We start from the raw sequence: 23,641 nt of genomic DNA, 5'->3' as shown, positions 1-23,641 counted from the left end.
GGGCTCAGCCCACTAATGGCTGTGAGTGAGTGAGATGATGGCGCAGTGGGTGTGGGGCATTGAAGACCCAATACCTGGGTGAAGGGCTAGGTGGGTGCACATGGGACAGGAGCAGACTGCAGGGACCTGGGTACTCCAGGACTTCGAAGGCTCTGAGCATTAGAGCCAGGTCATGTCTTGACATCCAGCAAGGGCATCCGCTTGTGCTGGTAGCCACTCTGCCAGCCGTGTACAACCTGTGGGGGAAGAGACCGAGCCACAGGGATGGGCTCTGGCCACTTTCCACCCCCAAGCAATTTTGAGAAAAAAATAAAGCTGGGTGCAGTGGCACACCTGTGATCCCAGTGGCTCAGGAGGCTGAGGCCAGAGGATTGAAAGTTCAAAGCCAGCCTCAGATATAACTACATTTGGAGGAGGTGCCCCACTGGTCACAGCCCCAGTGGGGAGGGGAGGGCTGAGGGCAGGATGGGTCTGGTTTCAGGATAACTGCTCCCTCATAACCACTTGCTTTCCCCTGCCCCCAGAGTGCTCACCTTGGGGTCTCCCACGTCGGAGAGTAGCTCCTGTTCAGCCTCGTGCAGCTCCTCAGCAGGGTCGTAGCTGTACATGGGCAGCAGGTGATGGCGGAGCCGGTCCACCCTGGGGAACAGGGCAGAGGCTGAGCCCAAGCCCCATTCACCCCCATGAAACACCTGGCTGCTTAGGCTCACCCCCCCGCCCCCAGGCAGAGCACTTAAGTCCTGATACAATGTGGCCACAAAGGGGCCTCTCCCCAGTGAGTAGGCTGAGGTAAGAAAAACGAATTTCAGGCTTGTTTCAGGCTGGCTGAGGGGCATTTAACGCTTAGGCTGACAGCTCAGATCCTACGGGAAGAAACTTCAGAACTGGAGTGGGGACACTCACCGCTTTTTCTTCTGCACATACATTACCTGTAACAGAGACACAGCACTGTGGAGGTTGCTGAGCCCAGGAAGGCCCAGTGAGGGGCCACCTCCACCCCTCACTCCCTCAAAAGGACAGCTGAGATGCTGTGTGCACCTGACCAGGCCCACCCAGCCCCTGCCTCCGCACAGTTGTGAATGTCTGTGTGTGCATGTGGCGGGGGCTCCTTACCACAGCCACCACCACCCCGACCAGGGTGATGAGGAAGAAAGGCCCCAACACATAGCCCACCATGGAGTCACTGTTGGCCTGGGGAGCATTGGGCACTGTGGTGTTACTCATGACATCAGCAGCTGGAGGGCTGGGTGGTCAGCATGGGCAGTGGTGCCTTGGGAGGGTGCCTCCACCGGGCTCCCTGGGGGAGGAGGAAAGGAAGTTATCAATTGCACCTACAGTGACATCCAAATTTTGAACACCTCCCCCAGAGCTGGAGATCTGTGAAAAATGCCCCAGGTCAAACACTGGGATGAGGTGTCCTCTACAAATACATACTGGGTGTAATCCTCCCATAACTTAGCAAAGAGTCATTGGGTGGAAAGGGGACCAAAGGAAGGTCCAGATCCAGGATCTGCTTCCTGTCCAGCTCCTATCCCTAAGGGTGGGGCCCAGCTCAGATGCTGGATGAACATTTGGGAGCCTCAATTTCTGGGGAAAGGTTAGGTGCAGGTTTCCAGGTCATGTCACAGACCTGGTTATTGGGCTGTCAGCACCCATTCAGTGGAGCAAAATGGGGATCAAGTAAACAGGAGGGGTGCACTGCACTTAGAGGTGAGATAGGAGCATCTGAAGGGGCCTGCCTCAGTTATGGTTCAGTCCCCACACTTCAGGTTACAGACTCATGCCTAAGCTCTATGTCTCCTTGCTCCTGGTGTCACCCAAGAAATCCGGACACCCACCCCACTCAGTCTCATGTACCAGTGTGTGCACAGTGGATAGGGCTGGACCGTATCTTCGAGATGATGTCATCTCACTCCAGTCCCCACCCGGGACTCCGCCCAGGTCCCTCCCCTCCTGGCCTGGGTTGACAGGCGAGGTGGTGAGGGTCAGCCCCCATGGACAGAAGCAAGAATATCGTCCTGGGGCAGCTGCACCAATATGGTCCAAGGTCCCTGACCCACGTTCGCCTGGGTCTATATCAGAGGGCAAGGCAGAGCTCCCGGCCCCGTGTTTGTGGGGCATCAGGCTTGCCTGTACCCAGGCGACAAGCTCACCGTCCCAGGCCGAGGAAGCAGAGGATGCGGAGCGCATGAGGCCGCTACTAGGATGCTGGCCAGCAGCGGCGGGAGGAAGGTAGTTCCCACCGTCCTGGGAGGCTCAGGTAGGGGGTGTGGAGCGTTGGGGGAGCGTGGTGGAGCCGCCCCGCGCCTAGGCATCTTGGAATCCCAGCACCCTGACGCGTGGACCCGTGCCTGCGCTGTGCAGACCAATCAACCCGGCCAAGCCTTACCTCCCGCCGCTGCAGCCCCGACAGGAACACCCTGGGTTGGCTCCAGGGCCCCGGAAGAGCCGGCGGGCGCGTGATCAAAGGACCCGGGGAGGTGGGCGGGGCTTCACCCCGGGCGCAGCCAATCCGGTAGCGGAAAGCGGACGGCCCGAGCCTTCTGGCGCAGCCAATCCGGAGGCGGGGGTGGGCAGCGCGAAGGCGGGGACAGCGGGGCGTGCAGGGTCCACCCCGCGGCGGCAGGGGGCAGCGGAGGGCTGCGCAGCTGCGGGTGGAGAGTGTGGGGAGGCGGGCGGCGCGAGTGGTTTCCCGGCTTCCCCGGTGCCGGCCAGGGTTGGGCTTCTTAGTGCCCCAGAGTTGGAATCGGAACTTGGGAGCGATGCCAGGCGTCCACCACCCTCACCCTCTGGTTGGAGCCCAAGAATGGGGTCACGCCACGCTATAGCCCAGACTCTTCACGGCAGGACCCTGCGCCCGGCCCCAAGGCCTCCATCAGCGTTTGCCGGCAGGCTCTTGGGTGGTGCTCAGCCGGTAGAGGCGGGGGCGAGGGTTACTTCCCGCCCAGCGGCGGGACCCAGGCCCACCCACCCTTTCTGTGTTCAGTCTTAGTGTCTGGGACACCCTCTGTTGTGAGATTAAACGATGATGCAGACAAGGAGCCTAGTCCATAGGCTGTGTCCTGACGGTTACATTCCTCTTGGTCACCTCTTTCCTTCCTGTGTCTTAGGGGACACAGGCAACTGAGTGAGATGCCCCTGGGTTACGGGCAACCCAGTAAACTTGGGTTAAAGTTTTCACGGTCTGACTGGTACACACTGGAGAAATCTGAGTAAGATCGGTGAAATTCACCAATGTCAATATCCTGTTTGTTATTAAAGTTTTGCAAAGTGGTACTATTGGGAGAAACTAAGCAGTGTACAAGGGATCTCTGTTTCTTCAAAACTGCAAGTGAACCTGGCGCAGTGTTGCACGCCTGTAATCTCAGCTGTCCCAGAGGCTGAGGCAGGAGGATCTCAAGTTCAAAACCAGCCTAAGCAACTTAGCGGGGCCCTAAGCAATTTAGTGAGACCCAAGTGAATGTGTATTTACCTCAGATGTATATATATATATATATATATATATATATATATATATACACACACACACACATATATATATATACATACATGTACATGCTTATAACTAATTTATATATGCATTTAGTTTTTACCAAATCCTCCTTTTCCACCCCAAATCACAAATGATCAGATTATTCCAGACTCGGTGTAGGGGAGCCACCAAAGAAGATCAAGCTAGTGGCATCTAAACCAGGCTGAAGCACTCTTGGTCATCAAGTGGTAATGAGGATAAGGGATGGCCTATGTTACCCTTTTCTTGCCAGAGGAACCCTTGGGAGCCAGTGCGAAGAACTGGGAAACACTACTTACCACTGGCTGCCTGGCAATGGACATGGTGAGTGACTTGGTCTGACCCATCCCAGGTTTATTCAAGCCCTTCTAGACAAGGCTGAATGAGGACAGGTCTGGGGAAGAGGCAGACCTACTGGGAACCACAGGACAGTGGGAACTTTGACCTCTTGCTGCCTTCAGACACCACTTTGTGACTGTGGTAGGGTTCTGGGTAGAGAAAGAATGAAAGAAACCCCTGAGTCTGGAGGCTGCAGGTGTATCTCCTGCTGCTCTCAGACTTTTGGGAAGCAAGGAGGACCACCCACCCCACGCTTTGTCTGGCAATGAAGTGGGGAGCAGGTGATGGATTTGAGAACCTAGGCCCTCTTGGCTGCCCCCATACCCAGCTCTTGTCCTCATCCTCAGGACTTCCAGCCACACTTCGTGAGGGTCCTATGTGAGTAGGTCCAGTGGTCATGTTGTATGTGGAAAGGGCCTGACTTTCATGACCAGAGACTCAACATGTTTTATTTTCCTTTCTCTTAGGACAGGACACCTCTGCAAGCTACCCCGGGCACCTTAAGAAACTCCAGTTGGTAACCGAGCAAGCTGACATTCTGAGCAGTGTGATGATATGGCCTGATCCTCCAGGATGTGGTAGAATGGGATGTCAGGTGAGACTTCTGGACAGCTCTGTGCGGGTAACTACTCCAGGGCTGCAGGTGAGGCCCATTTTCTTCCTGAATTGAGGCTTTGTGTCCTATGAAAGTATGCCCAAGAGCCACCAGGGAAGAGTTCAATGCCACGCCTTCATGCAGCTGCCCCTTCAGAAAGGGGTGGGATAGGATGGGATTAAGGTCCCACAGTGCCACCCTGCTTAACCATGCTGCTGTGGTTATCACCTGAACTTGTGCATCCACTTCTACTACTCACCCTTGTCCTCCTGCCCTAGACCCCATGAGGACATCATGAAACCAAGACCTGAAAAGACTGACCTGTTTTCAAGTTACTTAACTAAATTCCAGAACAATGCTGAAGAAGATGTATAGGAATGCAAAAATATTCAGTTCTGACAGGTAAATTCATATCTGGCATCTGTTAAAAATATCCAGAGGTAGGCTGGGGAGATAGCTCAGTTGGTAGAGCACTTACCTAGCATGTGTGAGGCACTGGGTTCAATCCTCGGCGCTGCATAAAAATAAATAACTAAAACAAAGGTATTGTGTCCATCTACTAAAAAAAAAAAAATTCAGAGATATTTCAGAGGAGCAGAAAAACACAATGAACTCATATTGAAAATAATAATCATTCAACTGAAACTAACCAAGAACAAATACAGGGCTGGGGATATAGCTCAGTTGGTAGCGTGCTTGCCTCGTAAGCACAAGGCCCTGGGTTCAATCCCCAGCACCTCAAAAAAGAACAAATACCGATGTTAGGCCTAGTAGAAGATATTAAATGTTATTATAACTGCATTCCATATATTTGAAGAGTTAAGTAGGAAGTCACAGAATATATATAAAAAAACCAAACTGATGAAACCAGTTTCAACTAAAAGTGTCTCCTGAGTGGGATTAATGGTAGATTAAATATTACAGAAAAAAAAATAGATAAAAAACTTGGATACATAGCAATAATAAATCCAAATATAAATACAACAGAGAGGGCTGGGGTTGTAGCTAGTGGTAGGGCACTTGCATAGCAGGTATGGGGCACTGGGTTTGACCCTTAGCACCACATAAAAAGAAACAAATAAAATAAAGGTATTGTGTCCATCCACAACTAAAAAATAAAAAAATACAACAGAGAAAAATTGCAGAGATAAAGAGAAGGAAGAGAAGAGATAGAAGAAGAAAGAAAACTATGAAAAGACCACCAATGATTTGTGGAACAATTTCAAGTAGCCTCAATGTGGTAGAGAGCTGGGTGTGGTAGTACACACCTGTGATCCCAGCTACATGGGAGACTGAGGTGGGAGACACAAAATAAAGACTCAAGGGGACATCTTATATTGATAAAAGGGTCAGTTCATCAAGAAGATCCAGAAATTGCAAACATACATAGTGAACAACAGAGTCCAAAAATACATAAAACAGATATGGACAGAAATTAAGGGAGAAATTATTCTTTATTCTTGGAAATCTGTCTGGAATTTTTTATAAACATGAACCTATCTAATGATAGATAGGCAGTTTCACTTCCAGAAAAAAAAAATGAAGATATATGTCCTCAACATATACATACATGAATGTTCATAGGAGCATTATTTTATTTACTTACTTTTCATTTACCACCCCCCCGCCACCACCACTGAGGATCAAACCCAGGGCCATGTGCATGCTAGGCAAGTGCTCTAACCACCTAGCCACACCCCAGCCCTTTTACGATGATGATTATGAATTTGCAGTACAGGGCAGAGAACCAAGGGACTTTACTGCTGAGCTCTCTCCCAGCCCTTTTAATTTTATTTTGAGGCCGGGTCTCACTGAGTTGCCCCTAATCTGCCATCCTTTTGCCTTTTTCCCCAGCTCCCGCATGACTGGATCACAGGCCTGTGCTAGGCTCCCTAGCTTCAGTATTTTGTTTTGGTTTCTTTTTTCAGTGTCAGAGATTGGACCCAGGACCTCATGTGTGCTGTGTGTACTCTCTACTACTGGGCTACACCCACTGCCTCTATTTAATTTTTTTCTGGTTAATTAGAATCCTACATAATTGTAGAGTATGAAGTGAAGTTACAGGGCTGGGCTTGTGGCTCAGTGGTGGAGCACTTGCCTAGCACATGTGAGGCACTGGGTTCAATCCTCAGCACCACATAAGAGAATAAATAAATAAAGATATCATGTCTATCTACAACTAAAAATATAAAAACAAAAAAAAACAAAGTGATGTTACATATATATAGTGTGGAATGAATGAATCAAGCTAATAATATATCCATGACCTTAAATACTTACCACTCACTCCTCCTGTCGGACTGCAACTTTGTACCCTTTGACCAACACCTCCCCACCCCCCACACCCCAGCCTCCAGTAACCACCACACTATACTCTGCTTCTATGGTTTGATTGTGTTGGATTCCACATACAAATGAGAACATGTTTAGAAATACTTCCACAATAATAGTTTTGGAGACTTCAGTACCCTACTTTCAATAATGGATCGAATATCCAGACAGGTAAATAAGGAAATAGAGGACTTGAAAAACACAAAACCAACTGGATCTAACAGTCATATATACAACACTCCACCCATCAACCACGGAACACGCGTTCTGCATTCTTCTCAAGTGCGCATGGAACATTCTCCAGACGTGTCAGGCCACACACACAAATATTGTAATAAATTAAAAAACCTTCTAACAGCCAGACACAATGACATGTGCCTGTAATCCCAGTAACTAGGGAGGTTGAGACAGGAGGATCAGAAGGTCAAGGCCAATCTCAGCAATTGAATGAGGTCATCTCAAAGTAAAAAATAAAAGTGCTGGGGATGTTGCCCAGTGTAGAGTGCCCCTGGGTTCAATCCGCAGTACCGCAACAAAACAAACCAAAGCAAAAACAAAACAGTCTTCCAACAGGACTGCTTTACAAGCCAGTTCTATCAAATATCTAAAGGAGAGTAAACACTAGTCTTTCTCAGTCTCTTCCAAAAAACTGAGAGGAGGAAACGCTTCCTAACTTTTTCTAACCCAGTATTGCTCTGATATCAAAAAAAGACAAAGAAACATTAAAAAAAAAAAAAAAAAAAAAAAAAAAGACCTGCTGGGCACAGTGGCACTTTCCTGACATTCCCGTGATCCCGCTACTCAGCTAGGCTGAGGCAGGATGATCACAAGTTCACAGTTGGAAGCCAGCCTCAGCACGTAATGAGACTCTGTGGTAGAGCATCCCTGGATTCAAGCCCCCGTACAAAAAACAAACAAAAAAATAAAGGTCAATATTCCTTATTAATGTAGGTGTTGGCCCACAAAAGAATTCTCAATAAACTTTCACAATGATTGAAATTTATACAAAGTATCTTCTCTGACTATAATGAAATGAAACCAGAAGTCAATGACAGAAGGAAAACTGGAACATTTGCAAATACGTAGAAAACAAACACACTCTTCAACAACCAGTGGGTCAAAGAAGAAACCACTAGGAAAATTATAAAATATTTTGAGACCAATTAAAAAAATACCAAAACTTGATATTGTAAAAGCAGTACTTGGAGGAAAATTCATAGCTGGAAAAGCCTAATGGTCTCAAATCAAGAACCTAACTTTACAATTTAAGAAACTAAAAAAAAAGTAGAGTGGGGCTGGGGCTGTAGCTTGGTGGTAGAGCGCTTGCCCAGCACGAGTGAGGCACTGGGTTTGATCCTCAGTGAAGGGTTATGGAAAATAATATTCCTACAAGACAGCTCCCCAGGAAAAATGGAGGGATGGTATGACTGGGAGGAGGAAGGAGAAATTGGCCAAACATTGAACCTCTCCCAGAGCACCCTTTCCTCATAACATGGGCCCTAAAGGAAAGGGGCAGATGTGGAATGCTGGGCCCTAAACCTTGACCTTCCCCCATGGTAAATTAGTCGTGAGTGAGGATGGGCAAGATTTGAGTACTCATTCCCTGAGGTCTGGTTTTAACCTGTACAACTAGCCCCTAATGGTCAAAACCGCATGTTCAGGGTTTCCAATGATTACATCATCCTCATTGTACCCTGTAAAACCAAAATCCCCTCCTTAACTGATGGCCGTCTTCCTATCTGGAAAATGGGACCCAACGGGGCGAGTCTGCCAAGGAATCAAGGCTTCTCTGAATCCCTTGAGCTCTGTTTCCCGTCCTTTTGCGCTGGGCACGAAATTTACCAACCCTAATATTAGTATGACTTAGTCAAACTTTCGTTTATGTCTTAATTTTAATTACACTCAACACCACATAAAAATAAACAAAATCAAGGCATTGTGTCCATCTACAACTAAAAACAAAAGAAAGTAGATCAAACTAAATTTAAGGCCAGCAGAAGAAAGGAAATAATGGAGCACAGCCCTGGGAGTGTGGTGCACACCTATAATTGCAACTACTCGGGAGGCTGAGACAGGAGGATCCCAAGTTTGAGGCCAGCCTGGGAACTTAGTGAGATTGTGTCTCAAGATAAAAAATAAAAAGGAGCTGAGGATATAACTCAGTGGTAGAGCACCCTTGAGTTCAAAGTTCAATCCCCAGTACTTAATAAATAAATAAATAAATAAATGAAAAAACATGGATCAATATTCCTAATTAGTATAGACATAGAAAAAATCAACGAAACACTAGCAAACTGAATCTAAGAGCACATTAGAAAAAACTATAAAATTATGCCCAAAGGGGATTTAACCCAGTCATGTAAGGGTGGTTCAACTTAGGAAATCAATGTCACATACCACTTAATTGGGCACTAGGACAATAACATACCCCATATATGTTTTTCTTTTTATCTACCAATAACTCTCCCCTCCCCCGTGTGTTCGCCGCCGCCCCCCCCCCCCCTCTCAGTACTGGGGATTGAACCCAGTGTCTTGGGCAAACTAGGCAAGCACTCTACTGCCTTTTTGTTATTATTATTATTATTTTTTTTCCCACGGTGCTGGGGATTGAACCCAGGGCCTTGTGCTTGCAAGGCAGGTACCCTACCAACTGAGCTACATTCCCAGTCCCTATTATTTTATTTTGAGCTTGAACTTGAATGTGTGATCCTCCTGCCTCGCCTTCCCAAGGAGCTAGGATTGCAGGTGTCTGCCATCATGATGGGCTCAAATTGGACATTTTAAATGTGTGTAGCTTCTCTTATGTTAATTTAACTCAAACTTTTAAAAATGTGAAGAATGAAGGTTGCTTAAAAAAAAAATGGAGCACCTAGTGGGCAATCAGTCCTCTTTGCTTTAGAAAAGAGTGAGTGGAATTAATGACTGGGCGTCCACTGCAGCTGGGAGGGGACACACACTAGGAAGAGGATCCTGGACTGCAGCAGGCACTGTCCACCATCACGTTGCCAGTTGGGCTTCGCCAGGCCACCCAGTGTGCCAGGTCCCTCTCAGGCTTCTGCTACACTGCTCCAGGTTTTTCGTGTGAAATGCCTGGCGTTCCGGCGCAGCCCTCCCCTCACCAGCTGTCCTTCTGCCACCTCTGCAGTGGAAAGCACGAATCTTTTGAGGGAGGCCAGAGCCAGGTCAGACTGGGGCCCACCGAGTTCTAGGATGAGGGATCAGTGGGGTTGAGGCTGAGAGGGACTCCACAGTCCCAGTCCCGGTGCTGGTGGCCTGGGGAAGCGAGGTGTGGGTTGCTGGAGCAAGGCCATCCACTTCATTTTGGGACTTTCTACTTCCAGGTCATCACAGGTGCTTGTGAATAGGGGTTTCCAGGAGCGGGGCCACTTCCACTGGCCCCTTTCCTCTGCCTAGCCCTGAGTTCGCTGTGACTTAGCTTCCTCCTTGGTGGTTCTCCTAGACCCTCAAGTAAAAGGAATCCCTGTCCAAGCTGGTCATTTGTCAATAACATGACAGTCCACACTCCTTTCAAAGCTGTGCAGTAGTGTCCCATGCTGGGCCTATATTTCCCCAAGGGATAGTGAGGAGGGACTGAGTGAGTCCTGCAGGAGTCAGTGGGAACCCCTCGCTGGCCAGCCCCTGGCAGCACCAGAGGCCTGACTTGCAAGCTGTCCTTCCCCCAGCTCCTCCTACCCAGTTGGTTCAACACCCAACCCAGCTCCCTTCTCACCCCTGGCTGCTCCAGGCTCCAGCTCCCTCAAGGATGACCAGGCAGGGATGGACGTACCTGCCTCCTAGGGTAGATGTGAAAGTCGGGTCCTGTGCAGGCAGGAAGAGTTCATGGAGCGCTCTGAACTGATGGGAGAGAATTCTGGAAACTCACTGGGAAGCACTAGAGAAATAGTGTTAGCTGTTACCCTTGACCATTCGCTTCCTCCCATCCAGTCCCCCAAGCAGAACAAATCCCCCACAATGCCACGCCTCAAACGGCAAAGCCCTGTGGCCCCTCCTCCTCTTCTCTAGTCTTAACCCAGACTTGGCTTCCCTTGCCTGTCCCCCGCACAGCCTGTCAGGATGTGACCAGCCTCCCATCGCCTCCTGCCCTAGGTCTCTGGAAGTTCACAGGATTCTGGCTGAGTTAGAGGGAGCAGCAGGAAATAGGGGTTTCCTCTCCCTGAAAAAGCACCTCCCTCTCGTCCCCCAGACTAAAGGCAGGAAGAGAAAGCTGGAGAAGGGCTTCAGAGGTGAGGCCTGCATCCATTCAGTGACTGGTCAGGGGTGCAACAGTGTTTGTGAAGGTCACCCTTGCCCCAAGCAGATGGGCCTCCGACCTTCTCCACTGCTCCTCACTTCTCTCGCCCCAGGTCCCTCAGGGCATCTTGTATTTGCTCTAAGGTTCTGAGGAGAGTGCACCAGTGTATGTGTGGAGGGTGCGGCAAGGAAGGACTGAGAGGACAGGGAGCCACTGAGCATGCATGTGTTCCTTGTGAAATGCCAGTTGGCTTTTTGTTTTCTCCAACCAAATTTCCTGGGTGCCTGCTTTGCATCACTCGGTCGGGTACCAAGACTGGAGAGAGTCTCCTGTGTGTCTTCAGGAGGCACCTGTAGCACGGGGGCTGGTCGGAGGGGACATACAGACCAGTGGAGAGAGCAGGATCTCAAGAAGTCCTTCCCCTAAAAGGACACAGACCCTGTGGGCTGGAATGGTGTGAGGGAGCGTGATGCATTTGCAAAGGCTCAGGACACAGGAGTGGCGGGCAGTGGCCTGGCAAGGTGGGCAGGGCTCACCAGGGGCTGCTGAGCAAAGGGACTGGAACTTCCCCCTGGAATCCAGAAGAGAACCAGACACCTTGCCAGGCCCTGGTGGGGGAGTCAGTGGAGTCAGGTTTGGAACAGATGAGTGGCCTTGGACTTGCCATGTGGCGGCCACTGGCCAATGATGGGCAGCTCCTGGGGTTGGCAGGAGGGGAGGCAGGAAGATGTGGTGTCCCCACAGAGGCTGTTTTCTCTGAGCAGGACCAGTTCCAACACAGGAGGGAGAGGGATTCTGAGGGAGGCTTCAGTGGAAGAACATGAAGAACAGAAAGGTGGAGCAATTAACAGTGAAGAAGTGAGTGATGGACATGGAGCCTGGGCCCTGCACTGGTTGGATAGTTCATTAGCCAGAGTAAGACACCGTTTTAGAAACATTTTCCATGACAACAAAGAGCAGCAAGCTATTGTGTTTCTTTCTTCCTTCCTTCTTTCCTTTACAGTATTGGGGGTTGAACCTAGGGGTGTTCTACCACCGAGTCACAACCCCAGCCCTTTTTTATGCTTTATTTAGAGACAGGGTCTTGCTGAGCTGCTTAGGGCCTCCCTAAGTTACTGAGGCTGGCCTCAAACTGCACTTCTTCTGCACCAGCCTTCCAAGCAGCAGGGACCACAGTCGCGCACCACTGCACCCGGCAGCAGCTAGCTATTTACGGAACTTAGGGTTCCAATCCAGAACACTGGTGAAAAGTCCCTTCTCACTGTGCTATTTCTAGAACTGTAAAACAGAGGATTGGACTAGACAATCCCTAAAACGCTTCTAACTCTGTCATGTGATGATCCGCTGCAACCGTCTTATTTATAGCCTCTTCTAAGTGCAGTGACCACGATTCACCCACACGTCGTTTGGGTGCCTGATGACCTCTCTCACCCAGATGCCTGTCCGTGCCTAGGTACATCATCAGTGCCTGCTGCAGTTTGGGTCTGGACTGTCCCCTAAGGGCTCATGTGTCAAAGGCTTGGTCCCCCGTTTGGCTTTATGGGAGGTGGTGGAAGCTTTAGGAGGTGGGTCTTAGAGGGAAGTCTTCAGGTCGCTAGGGATGTGCCCTTAGTGGGGACAGTGGGACCCCAGCTCCTCCCTCTTTTTTAATTTCTCTGTTGCTTCCTGGCCACAAGGCAAGTGGTTTGCTTTCCCATGTGCTTCTGCCATGTCTAGCCACCTCACCCTAAGCTGGAAGCAACTGGCCAATTGATCATGAACAGAAACCTCCAAAACCACGAGTCAGAATAAACCTTTGTCTCTCTAACTTGGTTATCTTGGGCTTTTGGTGCAGTGATGGAGGCTAGCGCCGTGCCAGCCTGCTGACTGAGCCACGACCCTGAGGACGCCCCCACTGGCCCCCCAGCCACCTTCATGTGAGGTGTCCAGGGACAGTTCTCATGCACCACCTCCCTGCAGCAGGCTTCCACTTGCCCTGGCCCACCCTGCAGGCTAAGGTGACCAGGAGAGTTCTGCCAAGCAGGGCAGTCCTGAAGGGAACTCCTCGGCTTTGACCTCAGTTCTGTATCTTGGATGTTACTTCTATATTTTCTCCTCAAAGTTTTTTAAAAATTACTTTTAGTTGTAGATGGACACAATACCTTTATTTTATTTACCTGATTTTACTCGGGACTGAGGACGGAACCCAGTGCCTGACACGAGCAAGACAAGTGTTTCACCATTGAGCTACAGCCCCAGCCTCTCCTGAAAGTTTTATAGCTCACTTTTTCACATTGGTAAATTTGTTTCCACTGATGGTGTGAGGCCGGGATCTGACCTTATTTCCTCCCATCTGGCTGGTCCCAGGCCCACTGCTGAGGAACTCATGCTTCCCCAGGGTGGGCTTCCTCGGCTCTGCCCGCCGCTGACCCGCAGGGTGTTTCTTGGTGCCCTTGAGCATTCCACTTCCCGACTTCCTTCTCCTGAGTGAGTCCCATTTGTCACATTTGTCTTTATGAATGCTGATAGGACACTGGACTTCCCTTGGAGCCCTGTTTTTCCAAATTGTCTGAGCTATCTTCGGTATTTTACTCTTGTGATTTCCAGAATGAAGTCTGCCTAGTTCTTTTAGAGCGGTGAGCTCCCCTTGGCCTCCGTTTCCTTTCCCATGACCTACCCCTCTCCACACTGACACGACTGAACGCAGGGCCTGGGACTAAAGCCCCAGAGCAGAGTGAGCCCTCCGTGGAGAGGGGTATCATCGTCCCCAAGTGCCCGGTGCAGTCATCGCTGCTTTAAAGCCTTGTTGGCTCCCCAGTCATGCGGAGTAAAGTTCAAACGCTGCCAGCCAAGCCACTGACCCCAGCCTACCTTTCCCACGGCCCCGCCTGACTCCCTCCTCCCTGCCCACTATGACCATCAAGTTCCAGACACCTGCCCTTCCCCAGGGTGTCCCTGCAGCTGGGAATCCCCTCATCCGTCCTGAATCAGATGATGCCTCTTCCTTTGGGAAGGGGTTGGTCACCCCTTCACATTGTGGCTTGTGTCTGCTGTGACTCTCTTTATACAGTGAACTCAGTGGCAGGTGCCAGCACTTCATGATCACACCCCGACTTTGGAGCACATACTCCTTCACTTATTATTAAACACAGCAGTCATGGGTGGTACCACGTCCAAGATCACAGAGCTGTCAACAGCTGAGCTGAGACCTGTGCCCTGGCCTGACTCCAGTGCCACACCTGTCACACCAGGCAGGCAGCCTTTCCCTGAATGTGGCCTCCCCTTCTCTGAATCTGCTGCCTGACCCATCCCTCCATGATCCTCCCAAACGAGCTCTCTGCCACACCAGCCCTCCCACCCTCCTCCTGAGGCTTATTCTACCCAGGCTGTCACCTCTCCTATTTCATGCCATCTGTCACCCAAGCAGGTGCCTCTGCGAGGACTGTGTGTCCTGGGGTTAGCACATTGCTGGTTCAGGACAGAGAACGTGGGGCCTCATGGCTTCACCTTCAGATGCTGAGGTGTTAGCGGGGCGTCACAAGACCGAGGAGAGAAGATAAACCCCCCACACCCTAAACTGCCTGGAACCAGAGAGCAAACAAGGCCAGGCTCGTGACACCGGGCTTCTTTGGGGCACAATCATCAGGTTTCTGTGGACAGGAATTAGCCCGAATGGAGGGCGAGCAGGAGTTCCGCCAACTCTGAGCGGGTGTGGGTGGCCAGCTGACACCCAGCATGTCAGTGAGGCGGGACAGAAGTGCAGTGCTCTGCCCTTTGGTTAGGAGCTGCGCTGGTGTCCTTGGAGCTGACTTCCTCTCATCACCCATGGCCCAAGTTTTGGGGTCCTTTTTTAGATTTCTCTCCTTAGCCACAAGTCCTGTAGGCTGCATAAAGATATCTACCCTGAGAATGAAGTGAAAATCAATCGACATGTAGTGAATGTGACAGTGATGAGCCACACACACCTGTGCAACAGTCCACAGGATGTGACGTGGTAAGTGGGGGGTTTCCATAACACCCAATCTGATTGGAAGTGGCCAGCTGGTGGTTTCCTGAGTCTCTCACTTACATCAGCACCTATGGGCTCAGGCTCAGGCACAAGGAAGACTCTTCTGACCACAGGAGGCAGGGTGACCATTGTGACATGGGCAAAGGCAGTCGGTAGGGTCGGAATTTAGGGGAAAAGGTGCTCTGATGAGCAGAGGCCATTTGTCCTGTGTGGAATGAAATCCACCAGATTCCACCTATTTTTGGTTATTCACAGATGGTCACACACCAACCATTTAACTCGGTTTGATGTTTATCACCACACAAGCACACCCGCTTCATCTGGGCACACACGTTAGCCTCTGTTAGATTCGTGTGGTTCTTGTCCTGGAAGTGGCCCTCTTCACTGACCACTGGGATGCTTGGCTTATGAAAGCTGGCCATCGGCGATCCACCAGTCGCGCCTTGAGAAGCTGGCCAGTGCTGGCGGGTGCACCTTTATCTGATGGTGATAAGCGGTGTGTTCTTTTCCTTCCTCCTACCCAGGTCCACTCCTTCAGACTGCATCCTCATGCATGGCGGGTCACAAAGGCTTCCAGATGGCCTTCTCCAAACCCTCCTGCTGACACTCCCTCAGGAGCAGGCTGAGGCTGTGACTGCCTTGTTCAGGAATACATTATGTGCATGAAGTTGAATTCTTCCCCCTGATTTTTGTGGTGTGATTATCTGTCAATCATCAATCAATAATTTGGGGAGTTATGCTGGGGCTTGAATCCAGGGCCTTGCACATGCTGATAGCAACAGCTCTTCCACATAGCCACATTCCCAACTCTTTATTTTTTGACACAGGATCTTGTTAAGATGCTGAGGCTGGTCTCAAACTTGGAATCCTCCTGCCTCAGCCTCCTGAATGGCTGGGATTACAGGCATGAGTCACTGTGCCCATCTGGTTTTCCATAATTTGACCCCATTGAACTATTTTTTGTTATACTTCAAAATGGTCTTCTTCCTGTCTGGGGCTTAAGGGGACAGCTCACTTACTGCCACTTGCCCACCAATATCGCCTGCCTCTTGTCCTCTGCCTGCAAGTCCTACCCGCTATGTATCTTCAAAAAGTGGCACTTGATAGCTGGGTACAGTGCCAAACGTCTGTAATCCCAGCAGCTCCGGAGGCTGAGGCAGGAGGATCGTGAATTCAGAGCCAGCCTCAGCAACTAGCAAGGCCCTGAGCAACTCAGTAAATAAGTCCCTGTTTCTAAATAAAACACAAAATAGTGCTGGGGATGTGGCTCAGTGGTGAGTGCCCCTGGGTTCAATCCCTGGCACCAAAAACAAAAAGTGGCACTTGCCCTTGTGACCCCATCCCTCCCACAAAGGAAAGCAACTTCTTGCTATGCTTCCTCACCCTGGATGAAGCTCACCTCTTTCCCCTTCTGCTCCTCTGGGACCCTATAAAGGCCTCCCTGGCGGAGGGGACAGGCTCTCCTCAGCCCAGGCAGCAGTGCTGGCAGGAGGAAACAAACAGATTCTAACTGACATTGGCTTCTCCACTGTGTTCTTCACTCCAGTTTTCCAAATGGCAAATCTTCCACAGCTGCCCTTGACCTCTAGGGCAATCTGCAAGAACCCAGCAGAGGAGTGGGGGTGAAATTTAAAGACTGATGTGAAGGACTCATGGAATCAGTGGCGAACGTTTGAAAGAGAGACCGGATGCTAACAGGCGTGTGCAAAATACTGGATTTTATTGGTTGGCACAGGATTACAACCTACATTTCCCGTGGCCGCTCCTCCCCCACAGCTCACAGAGAGAGAACCGGGTGACACGAGGAAGGGGCTGAGTGTTTACAAAAAGGAGAGGGCGTGAGCCGTGCGGTGCCAGAGTGAGTGCCAGAGCTGTCTCTGGACTTCAGGAGGCGTCGTCCCTGTTGCAGGCGCCACGTAGGGAGGTGTTAGTGAAGCAGGGGAAGGCCGCGTCCGGCTGGCCTGCTACCCAGGGGAAGGAGGGATGGCCTCTGCTGTGCACCTGTCTAGGGCCCTTTTCTCCTGTGGGGAGATGGAAGAGAGCCCGAGAATGCCTGCCTCGAGAAAAGGAAACAGGAACACTGTCCCCTTCCACCTTCTCTGGGTCAATTTCCATTCCCCATGCGCCTCAAAGCACTGTCTTCCTGGGAGCGCTGGGCAGGCCCTGTGGCAGGGGCCAGGCCTGCAGGTGGCCACATGCAGGCAAGAGGGTGCCACACAAGGTCGTTTGGGAGACAGAGGAAGGAGGAAAAAAAGAAAAAAGACCACGCAACCGGGGCCGAGCAGCTCTGAAGTCCTGGAATGCATTGGGACTGGGGCTGGGGCAGCAGCACCCCAAACCCTCATTTCATCACCCTGCGCCAGGTGCCAAGAGGTCTGCGAACAAGCTACCCCATTCTTCCCCATAAAGCTGCTTCCTAGACTCCCCAGTCATTCCTGCGCCTGCTTCAAAGACGACTCCACCTGCTGTCGCTCCACTTTCCACAATCCCCGAGTACATGGCCCTTGGGCTCAGCTCAGTCCCACAGACAGCGTTGGACTCAGCCATTACATCTCAACTAAGATGCCTGAGCACTAGGGGAAGGGGCAAGAAAGACTCGGCAACTCTGGGCTCCCTGTTAGAGGAGGCCACCTGCACAGCACGCCTGGGAGGGGAGAAGCCCACCTCGTGCATCGACTGGAATGATCCCGGGACCTGGGCCTTTCTGATGCCCAGAGTGGGCGAGTGGAGTGCGGTGCTCACGGTGAGGAAACCCCATAGGACAGCCCAGACCCCACGGCTGTGGTCACATACACAGAGCTGGGGCCTCGCCACTCAGAGTCCGTTCCCTACCGTAGTCACGGGACAGGATGGAAGGCAAGGTCCTTGAAATAAAGGCGAGGCTGCCAAGAGCAGATAGGGAGATGCCACGCGGGACTTCCACTCCACTCTCGTCTATAGCTGGGTAGATAAGTGACACTTACTCATTGTGCAACTGTCCCCAACATCCCAAGTGTGCCTGACTTCCTTAGTTAAACACATGGCCAACCGGCAGCCATCTTTCTTTAAATGCACTAACTGAAATTTTACTTTTTCTAACTACCAATATTTTCTTTGATTACAAGCCAGCCTGAACATTTCCAGACAGGAAACAACAGAACAGGGGCTGGGGATGTAGCTCAGTTGGTAGCGTGCTTGCCTTGCAAGCACAAGGCGCTGGGTTCAGTCCCCAGCACCCAACACAAACAAACAAACAAAAATCCCCAACAAAATAGACCTGGCATTTATAAAACCGTCCCACACATTTCTTTCTTTTATGATAGAGTGGATCAATTAATTTCTGAACTCCCAAAGCCAAACTGTGCCCTCTGCATCTGCACCCTGAGCCACGCGGGCACATCGGTTCACAACAAGAAAGGCCAAGGCCTCAGGCTACATGAAACATTGGCAGCAAGTTCCATTTCTGAAGGGAGCGTCCCTTTGGAAAACTCTTGAGCCACAGGAGAGAAAGTTTCCGCCTGTAAGCTGTGGTTTGCGTGTGTCACTACCCTGATGGCCTTCACGCTCCCAGGCTTCCGGAGAAAGCCCTCCTGCACCCAGCGCTCCGCAAGCTCTCCAGCCTGACCTAGCCCTGGCTTGCCCATGGAGTGGCAGCCCTGTGTGTTCCTGGCTCTTGATAGTCTGCACAGACCATCCCTGGCCAATTCATGTCTGTTCTGCTGCAGGAACCAAGTAACCCAACTAGATGTCCTTTGGATCACTTATTTCCTACACATTTTCTCCATCATAAAGGGAGGATAAAGATCAAGGTTCAACCCTGAAAAGCATTTTCATTTTCTTCGTGAGACAGAGTCTTGCTCACTAAGCTGCTGAGGCTGGCCTTGAATTTGCAATCCTTCTGCCTCAACCTCCCAAGTGGCTGGAATTACAAGTATGTGCCACTGCTCCAGCCTGAAAAGCCTTTCTCAGTGGGACAATAAATAAGTGAAAGAGGCTACACCGATGTGTCCTTGGTTTAGGTTGATATTTTCTTTCTTTCTTTCTTTTTTTTTTTGGTACTGGGGATGGAACCTAGGGACACTTAACCACTGAGCCACATCCCCAGCCCTTTATATTTTGAGACAGGGTCTTGTTAAGTTGCTCAGTGCCTTGCTAAGTTGCTGAGGCTGGTCTCAATCCTCATCCTTCAGCTTCCTGAGTGGCTCATTTTCTCTCTCTCTCTTTTTTTTTTTTTTTTTTTTTTGGTACCAGGGATTGAATCCAGTGGCTCTTAAACACTGAGCCACATTCCCAGCCTGTTTTGTATTTTACTTTAAGGCAGGGGCTTGCTAAATTGCTGAGGCTGGCCTCAAACTTGCAATCTTCCTGCCTCAGCCTCCCCAGTTGCTGGGATTACAGGCATGCGCCACCACAGCTGGCTTCATTTATTAATTTTTAAAGGGAGTAGGAAGACAACTTATATGGTCACTCTGAAGGTGAGAGGCATCATTTTCTCAGATGCCCTGATTGGGCTCCTTGTATTCCTGCAGGGTTATCAACTTATTAGCAAAAGACAAGAAAGTTTTTAGAGCTAATGCAAAACTGGTCAAAATGGGAAGCAGCCCTGCCAGAGACAGGGGGCAGAAAGCCACAAGGTCCAAGGGGGATTCCTCCACGCTCCCAGGACCCTGGTGACTCATGTCAACTACAGTATCTTTTACAGCTTGTAGACAATGCTCCCCAATTTGCAATTTTTTTACCTTAAAATCTCAAATGTCTCACTGCTTTGGGTGACTCCTAAAATGACATGGAAAACAGCCTCCTGGACAGGGAAGTCCCATCACAAAGTACACCTCAGAGCTCAGAAATTGACTGCAAGTCGCTCTCTCACCCACTCCAAATGAAGCAGGGACCCTGACAGGCAGGGACAGGTCATTACCAGCCATTACTGGGAGGGGACATGGCACAGTCTCCGGAAGACAGGCCCCACCCTGCAGGGCTCAGAGCTGATGCCTCTCAACAGGGCCGTCTTAACTGCAAAGCCTCAGGTCTAACCTCTCACAGGCCTTAAAAATAAGTACTGGAAAAGCCATTTTGTATTACTTAAATGCCATTAAGTAATGCCCCCGCCATAGCTACCTGAGCTGACTGTCCTGCATGTCTCTTATTTTTTGTAAAGTTGGGGAATACTTTCTGAAATGCAGATGGGACCAGGATGAAGCTGTATCATCAATTACAGCCAACTCCCATTCTCTCAAAGCCGAACAATGTCCAAGTACTTCTCTCAATTCCAAATCAGTCTCAGCTAAGAGGGTCTTAGAATATGCTTCAAAAATATTAAAATCATATGGTTGTGGCAAAAATCACTTGTGGTTTCTATGCCCTTCTTGTGAATCGGGAGCATGAACATGGCTCAGGCTCAACTCTTAAAAGTAGAAGAGGAGGTACCCATGGCCCACAGGGCACTAGCCGGCGTGAGAAACCCGCGAAGCTCAGCTGCCGAGCGCACCAGATCTAAAACCCTGCTAGCTTCTAGTGGGCTCAGAAGGTGACTCTGGGGAGCGTGTCTGTGGAGGGAAGGGGAAGGCATAAGAGGAGCAGCAGTTCAGCCCAGAACTAACTCTCCTTTTAAGTAACAAGCCTCAGGGACCCTGCACGGCTGACTCTAACATTAAGACAAGATACTTCTTTGCCACAAAGAATTTGTCATGTAGCAACACATTTACAAAACTGCTTCCAAACACTCCCAGAGGGTAGTGACCTACTCTGCTCCCCAGAGCCTGTGGGAAGCAAGGCCTTGATGCCTCCCTGTTCCATGGGCTGCAGAGGGCGGAGATCATGCAGCGGAGCCACCCTCTGAGCCCTCAGAGGGCGTGAGACTCCCTCACCCTTTGATCCTGCCAGATGGCTAGGCCTCGGCTCAGTAGAGAGGGTGCCCCCTCCACCAGGCAGATGGGACACCAGGCAGTCACTAACTGTTCTACCCTGTTATATTTGCTAGAGGAAAATCAAGACCCCTGTTTCATGGCTGCCTGCTTCTTTATTGTACTGGGGCTGGAATCCAGGACAAGCACTCTAGCACTGAGCTACATCCCCAGCCCTTTTTATTCTATTGTTATTTTTTGGAGACAGGATCTCCCTAAGTTGCCCAAGTTGGCCTCCAACTTGAAATCCTCCTGTCTCTGTCTCCAGGGCCGCTGGGATTACAGCTGCATGCCACCCAACGCTGCTGGGGGCTGCACTGTGTCTCCAGAAAACCTAACTGGGTTCTCTCTGAGCAGTCCTCTCTCCCTCTTACACACAAATACACACAGAATTAAGTCTTGGTTCAAAAAGATCACATGGCCTCACTGGTTTTCCCAATGGCTACAATTCATAAAGTAAAATAATAATTAAAAAATCCATTGCCATATTTTTTATCTTGAGTATCATGAGCCCTGATGGATGTTGGAGTAGCAGTCAGATTCTATGGCAGGCAACTTACTATGAGCCAGAAACTATGTACTGGCCATAAATATAGGAACCCGTTTCCATTAAGCCTGAAGGAGGCTAGCACTGGCAGAATTAAAGGTAAATAAATGCCAACAAAAATATTTTGTACTTGTAGGACAGTTTTTGTACCTATTTGTTTCTTTTTGCTTTCTACAGAGAGAAAGGTTGTTGCAACCATGGGTCTAACCAACCTATCAGAAAAGCACTCCGAATATATATCAGGAAAAATAGCCACAGTGTTCATGGTGCCAGGGAGGGGAAATACCAGCCCCTGCTCATCAGAGTCCAGTGCAGTAGGAAATAGCACCAGTTCAACAATTGTGGGGTTGACAAAGCCTCCTTTTGTCAGTTGAGAAAGCATCAGCAATCTCTCCAGTTAACTGCATTAATAGGACCCATTCATGTCACTGAAAAGTACTTGTTGGCACAGTTCACTTTCTTGATCCAGAGACTTCAACAACAATCAAAACTGGACTTTTCAGGGTAGTATATCATTACACTAGCCCCGTGGAAACATTTTCAGATCATTGAAAAATGCGAATTATTACTACGAATTCGGTTCCTTTTTTAGGAGCACCTATTGTTTTCCTACAAAGCGCTTTCAATCTGTATCACAAAGTAGGATTTTTCTGCAAGAATGTGTCTTTTGGATTCTACTTAGTGCTTAGTTGAATTTATTTTATCTTTTTACTTATTTGGACAGAAATTTAGAATGCCCTAAGTCATGCAATAAGAATCAGTGTTTGCTTTTGAGTGGGACCTGTGAACAGCATGTGGGCATTTGGACTCAAATCCCAAGGTGCTGTGTCTGTCCACCGGTACCCTATCTGGGATATAATTCCTTTCCCAGAGGTATGATGGTACCCCAAGAAAGCTGTCAGAACTACGTTTTGGCTGTGTTTCAAGTCTGGGAAAGAGAATGCAAACTGAGAGGGGACAGCAAAACTTAAGGTTCACCAACTGATATCCACAGAAACATTGAACCCTGAATGACAAGGGTCTTGCAGACATACACTGTTCTTTGAATGGGAAGGAAGAGCAAACGTTTTTCGAAGTTTGATGACTTACTAGAATTTTTAAATAAACCAACCTACGATTTTAATTTCACATGTTGGCTATGTTTTGACAAGGGAGATGCCACTAAGAGAAGAGCAACAATCTCTGGCCCTAAGCCAGGGATCAATCCTGCCCCACCCTGCCCTCACCCGATTCTCAGGACCCTTTAGGAGATCCCCTCACTTCCCAACCGAACAACACAACTGGCAAATGAAACCAGCAAGAAGCATGTATCCAAAATCAACAAGGCCAGCTGCAGCAAGCCACTGCATCCTGCAGCTGCCTGGGTAGACGGACCTTTCAGGGGCTGGCGGGAGCAGGATACTCCAGCTGCAGTCACGCACCCCGCCGTGTTACAAGACAAGCACACATACTTTCCCCTTTCAGGACCTCGACAAGGTTACCCTGCACAGCGACAGGACCAAGCAGGACTGCGCTTGCAAGGTTCAGCAGTGTTTTGTCAGCAGGCAGCACACAGGACAGTTTTCAGCACAGCATGAGGTGCCCGCGGTGAGAAGAGGCCACTGTGGCAGGAAGTAGGCTGTGGAGAGGTCCCCAGCCAGCAGGGCAGAAGCAGTGCTCGATGCTCCAGTTCTCATGATAGTAATCCCGGAGAATCCAGTTCAAAACCTATTGTGAATATGTAGGGCGGAATTCAGTTTCTATCGTTTCTCTGGGTCTGGGCTGAGGCCATTTGCTCCTGGCTTGGTAATAAAAACAAAATAGGTTTCTTCCTGCTTCTTTCTTGGCATGGAAACACAGCTTAACGAGAAGACCATGAGTCCTGGGAGCACCATGAAGGTGGCTGACTGAATTCCTCCTGCACCCTAGGTAAGGACAGCCACGACCGGGGAACCGGGAGAGGGCGGGGAAATGCGCCTAGCAGCTAGCATCAAAAACAACATATCAATTAATCGTGAGGGTCTCCACACTAGAAGCACCCCAAATCAAAAGCCCAAAACCTTGAAAAATTCAACAGTTAAATTCTTTCTAAAAGTCATTTATTTACATATTATATGTCCAGTATATAATGTGTAGATAAATGTAGCCTGCAGTGAAAGTGACCAACCTACTGGACTGAACAGCACATTATAGGACAAATTCTTGAAAAGTTTCATC

The 23,641-nt window shown here is 49.8% G+C and overlaps 1 protein-coding gene and 1 long non-coding RNA gene across 4 annotated transcripts; one reads left to right on the top strand and one right to left on the bottom strand.

The window, feature by feature from the left end:
* Positions 1–25: 25 nt before the first annotated feature.
* On the bottom strand, positions 26–2,488 carry Smim29 (small integral membrane protein 29). 3 transcript variants are annotated; one of them, XM_047557975.1, is made up of 5 exons: positions 2,390–2,488; positions 1,114–1,297; positions 904–929; positions 534–639; positions 26–236 (listed from the first exon to the last, which is right to left on the bottom strand). In XM_047557975.1, the coding sequence occupies exons 2-5, from the start codon at positions 1,222–1,224 to the stop codon at positions 171–173; spliced, it is 309 nt and encodes a 102-aa protein (XP_047413931.1). In that variant the 5' UTR covers positions 1,225–1,297; positions 2,390–2,488; the 3' UTR covers positions 26–170. The 3 variants fall into 3 exon arrangements, with proteins under 3 accessions (XP_047413931.1, XP_047413933.1, XP_047413932.1); XM_047557977.1 differs by having other exon boundaries at positions 1,174–1,297; XM_047557976.1 differs by lacking the exons at positions 904–929; positions 2,390–2,488 and having other exon boundaries at positions 1,114–1,252.
* Positions 1,998–7,527, top strand: LOC124988484 (uncharacterized). Its single transcript, XR_007109432.1, has 5 exons — positions 1,998–2,260; positions 3,765–3,835; positions 4,318–4,445; positions 4,724–4,847; positions 6,300–7,527. It is a non-coding gene; the product is annotated as an uncharacterized LOC124988484 (long non-coding RNA).
* The last annotated feature ends 16,114 nt before the right edge of the window (positions 7,528–23,641 follow it).

This window comes from Sciurus carolinensis, chromosome 7, assembly GCF_902686445.1.
Source record: "Sciurus carolinensis chromosome 7, mSciCar1.2, whole genome shotgun sequence".
In the NCBI taxonomy this organism is placed as follows: Eukaryota; Metazoa; Chordata; class Mammalia; order Rodentia; family Sciuridae; genus Sciurus; species Sciurus carolinensis.
The sequence above is the reverse complement of the archived record's forward strand: the minus strand, read 5'-3'. Positions and strand labels throughout refer to the sequence as shown.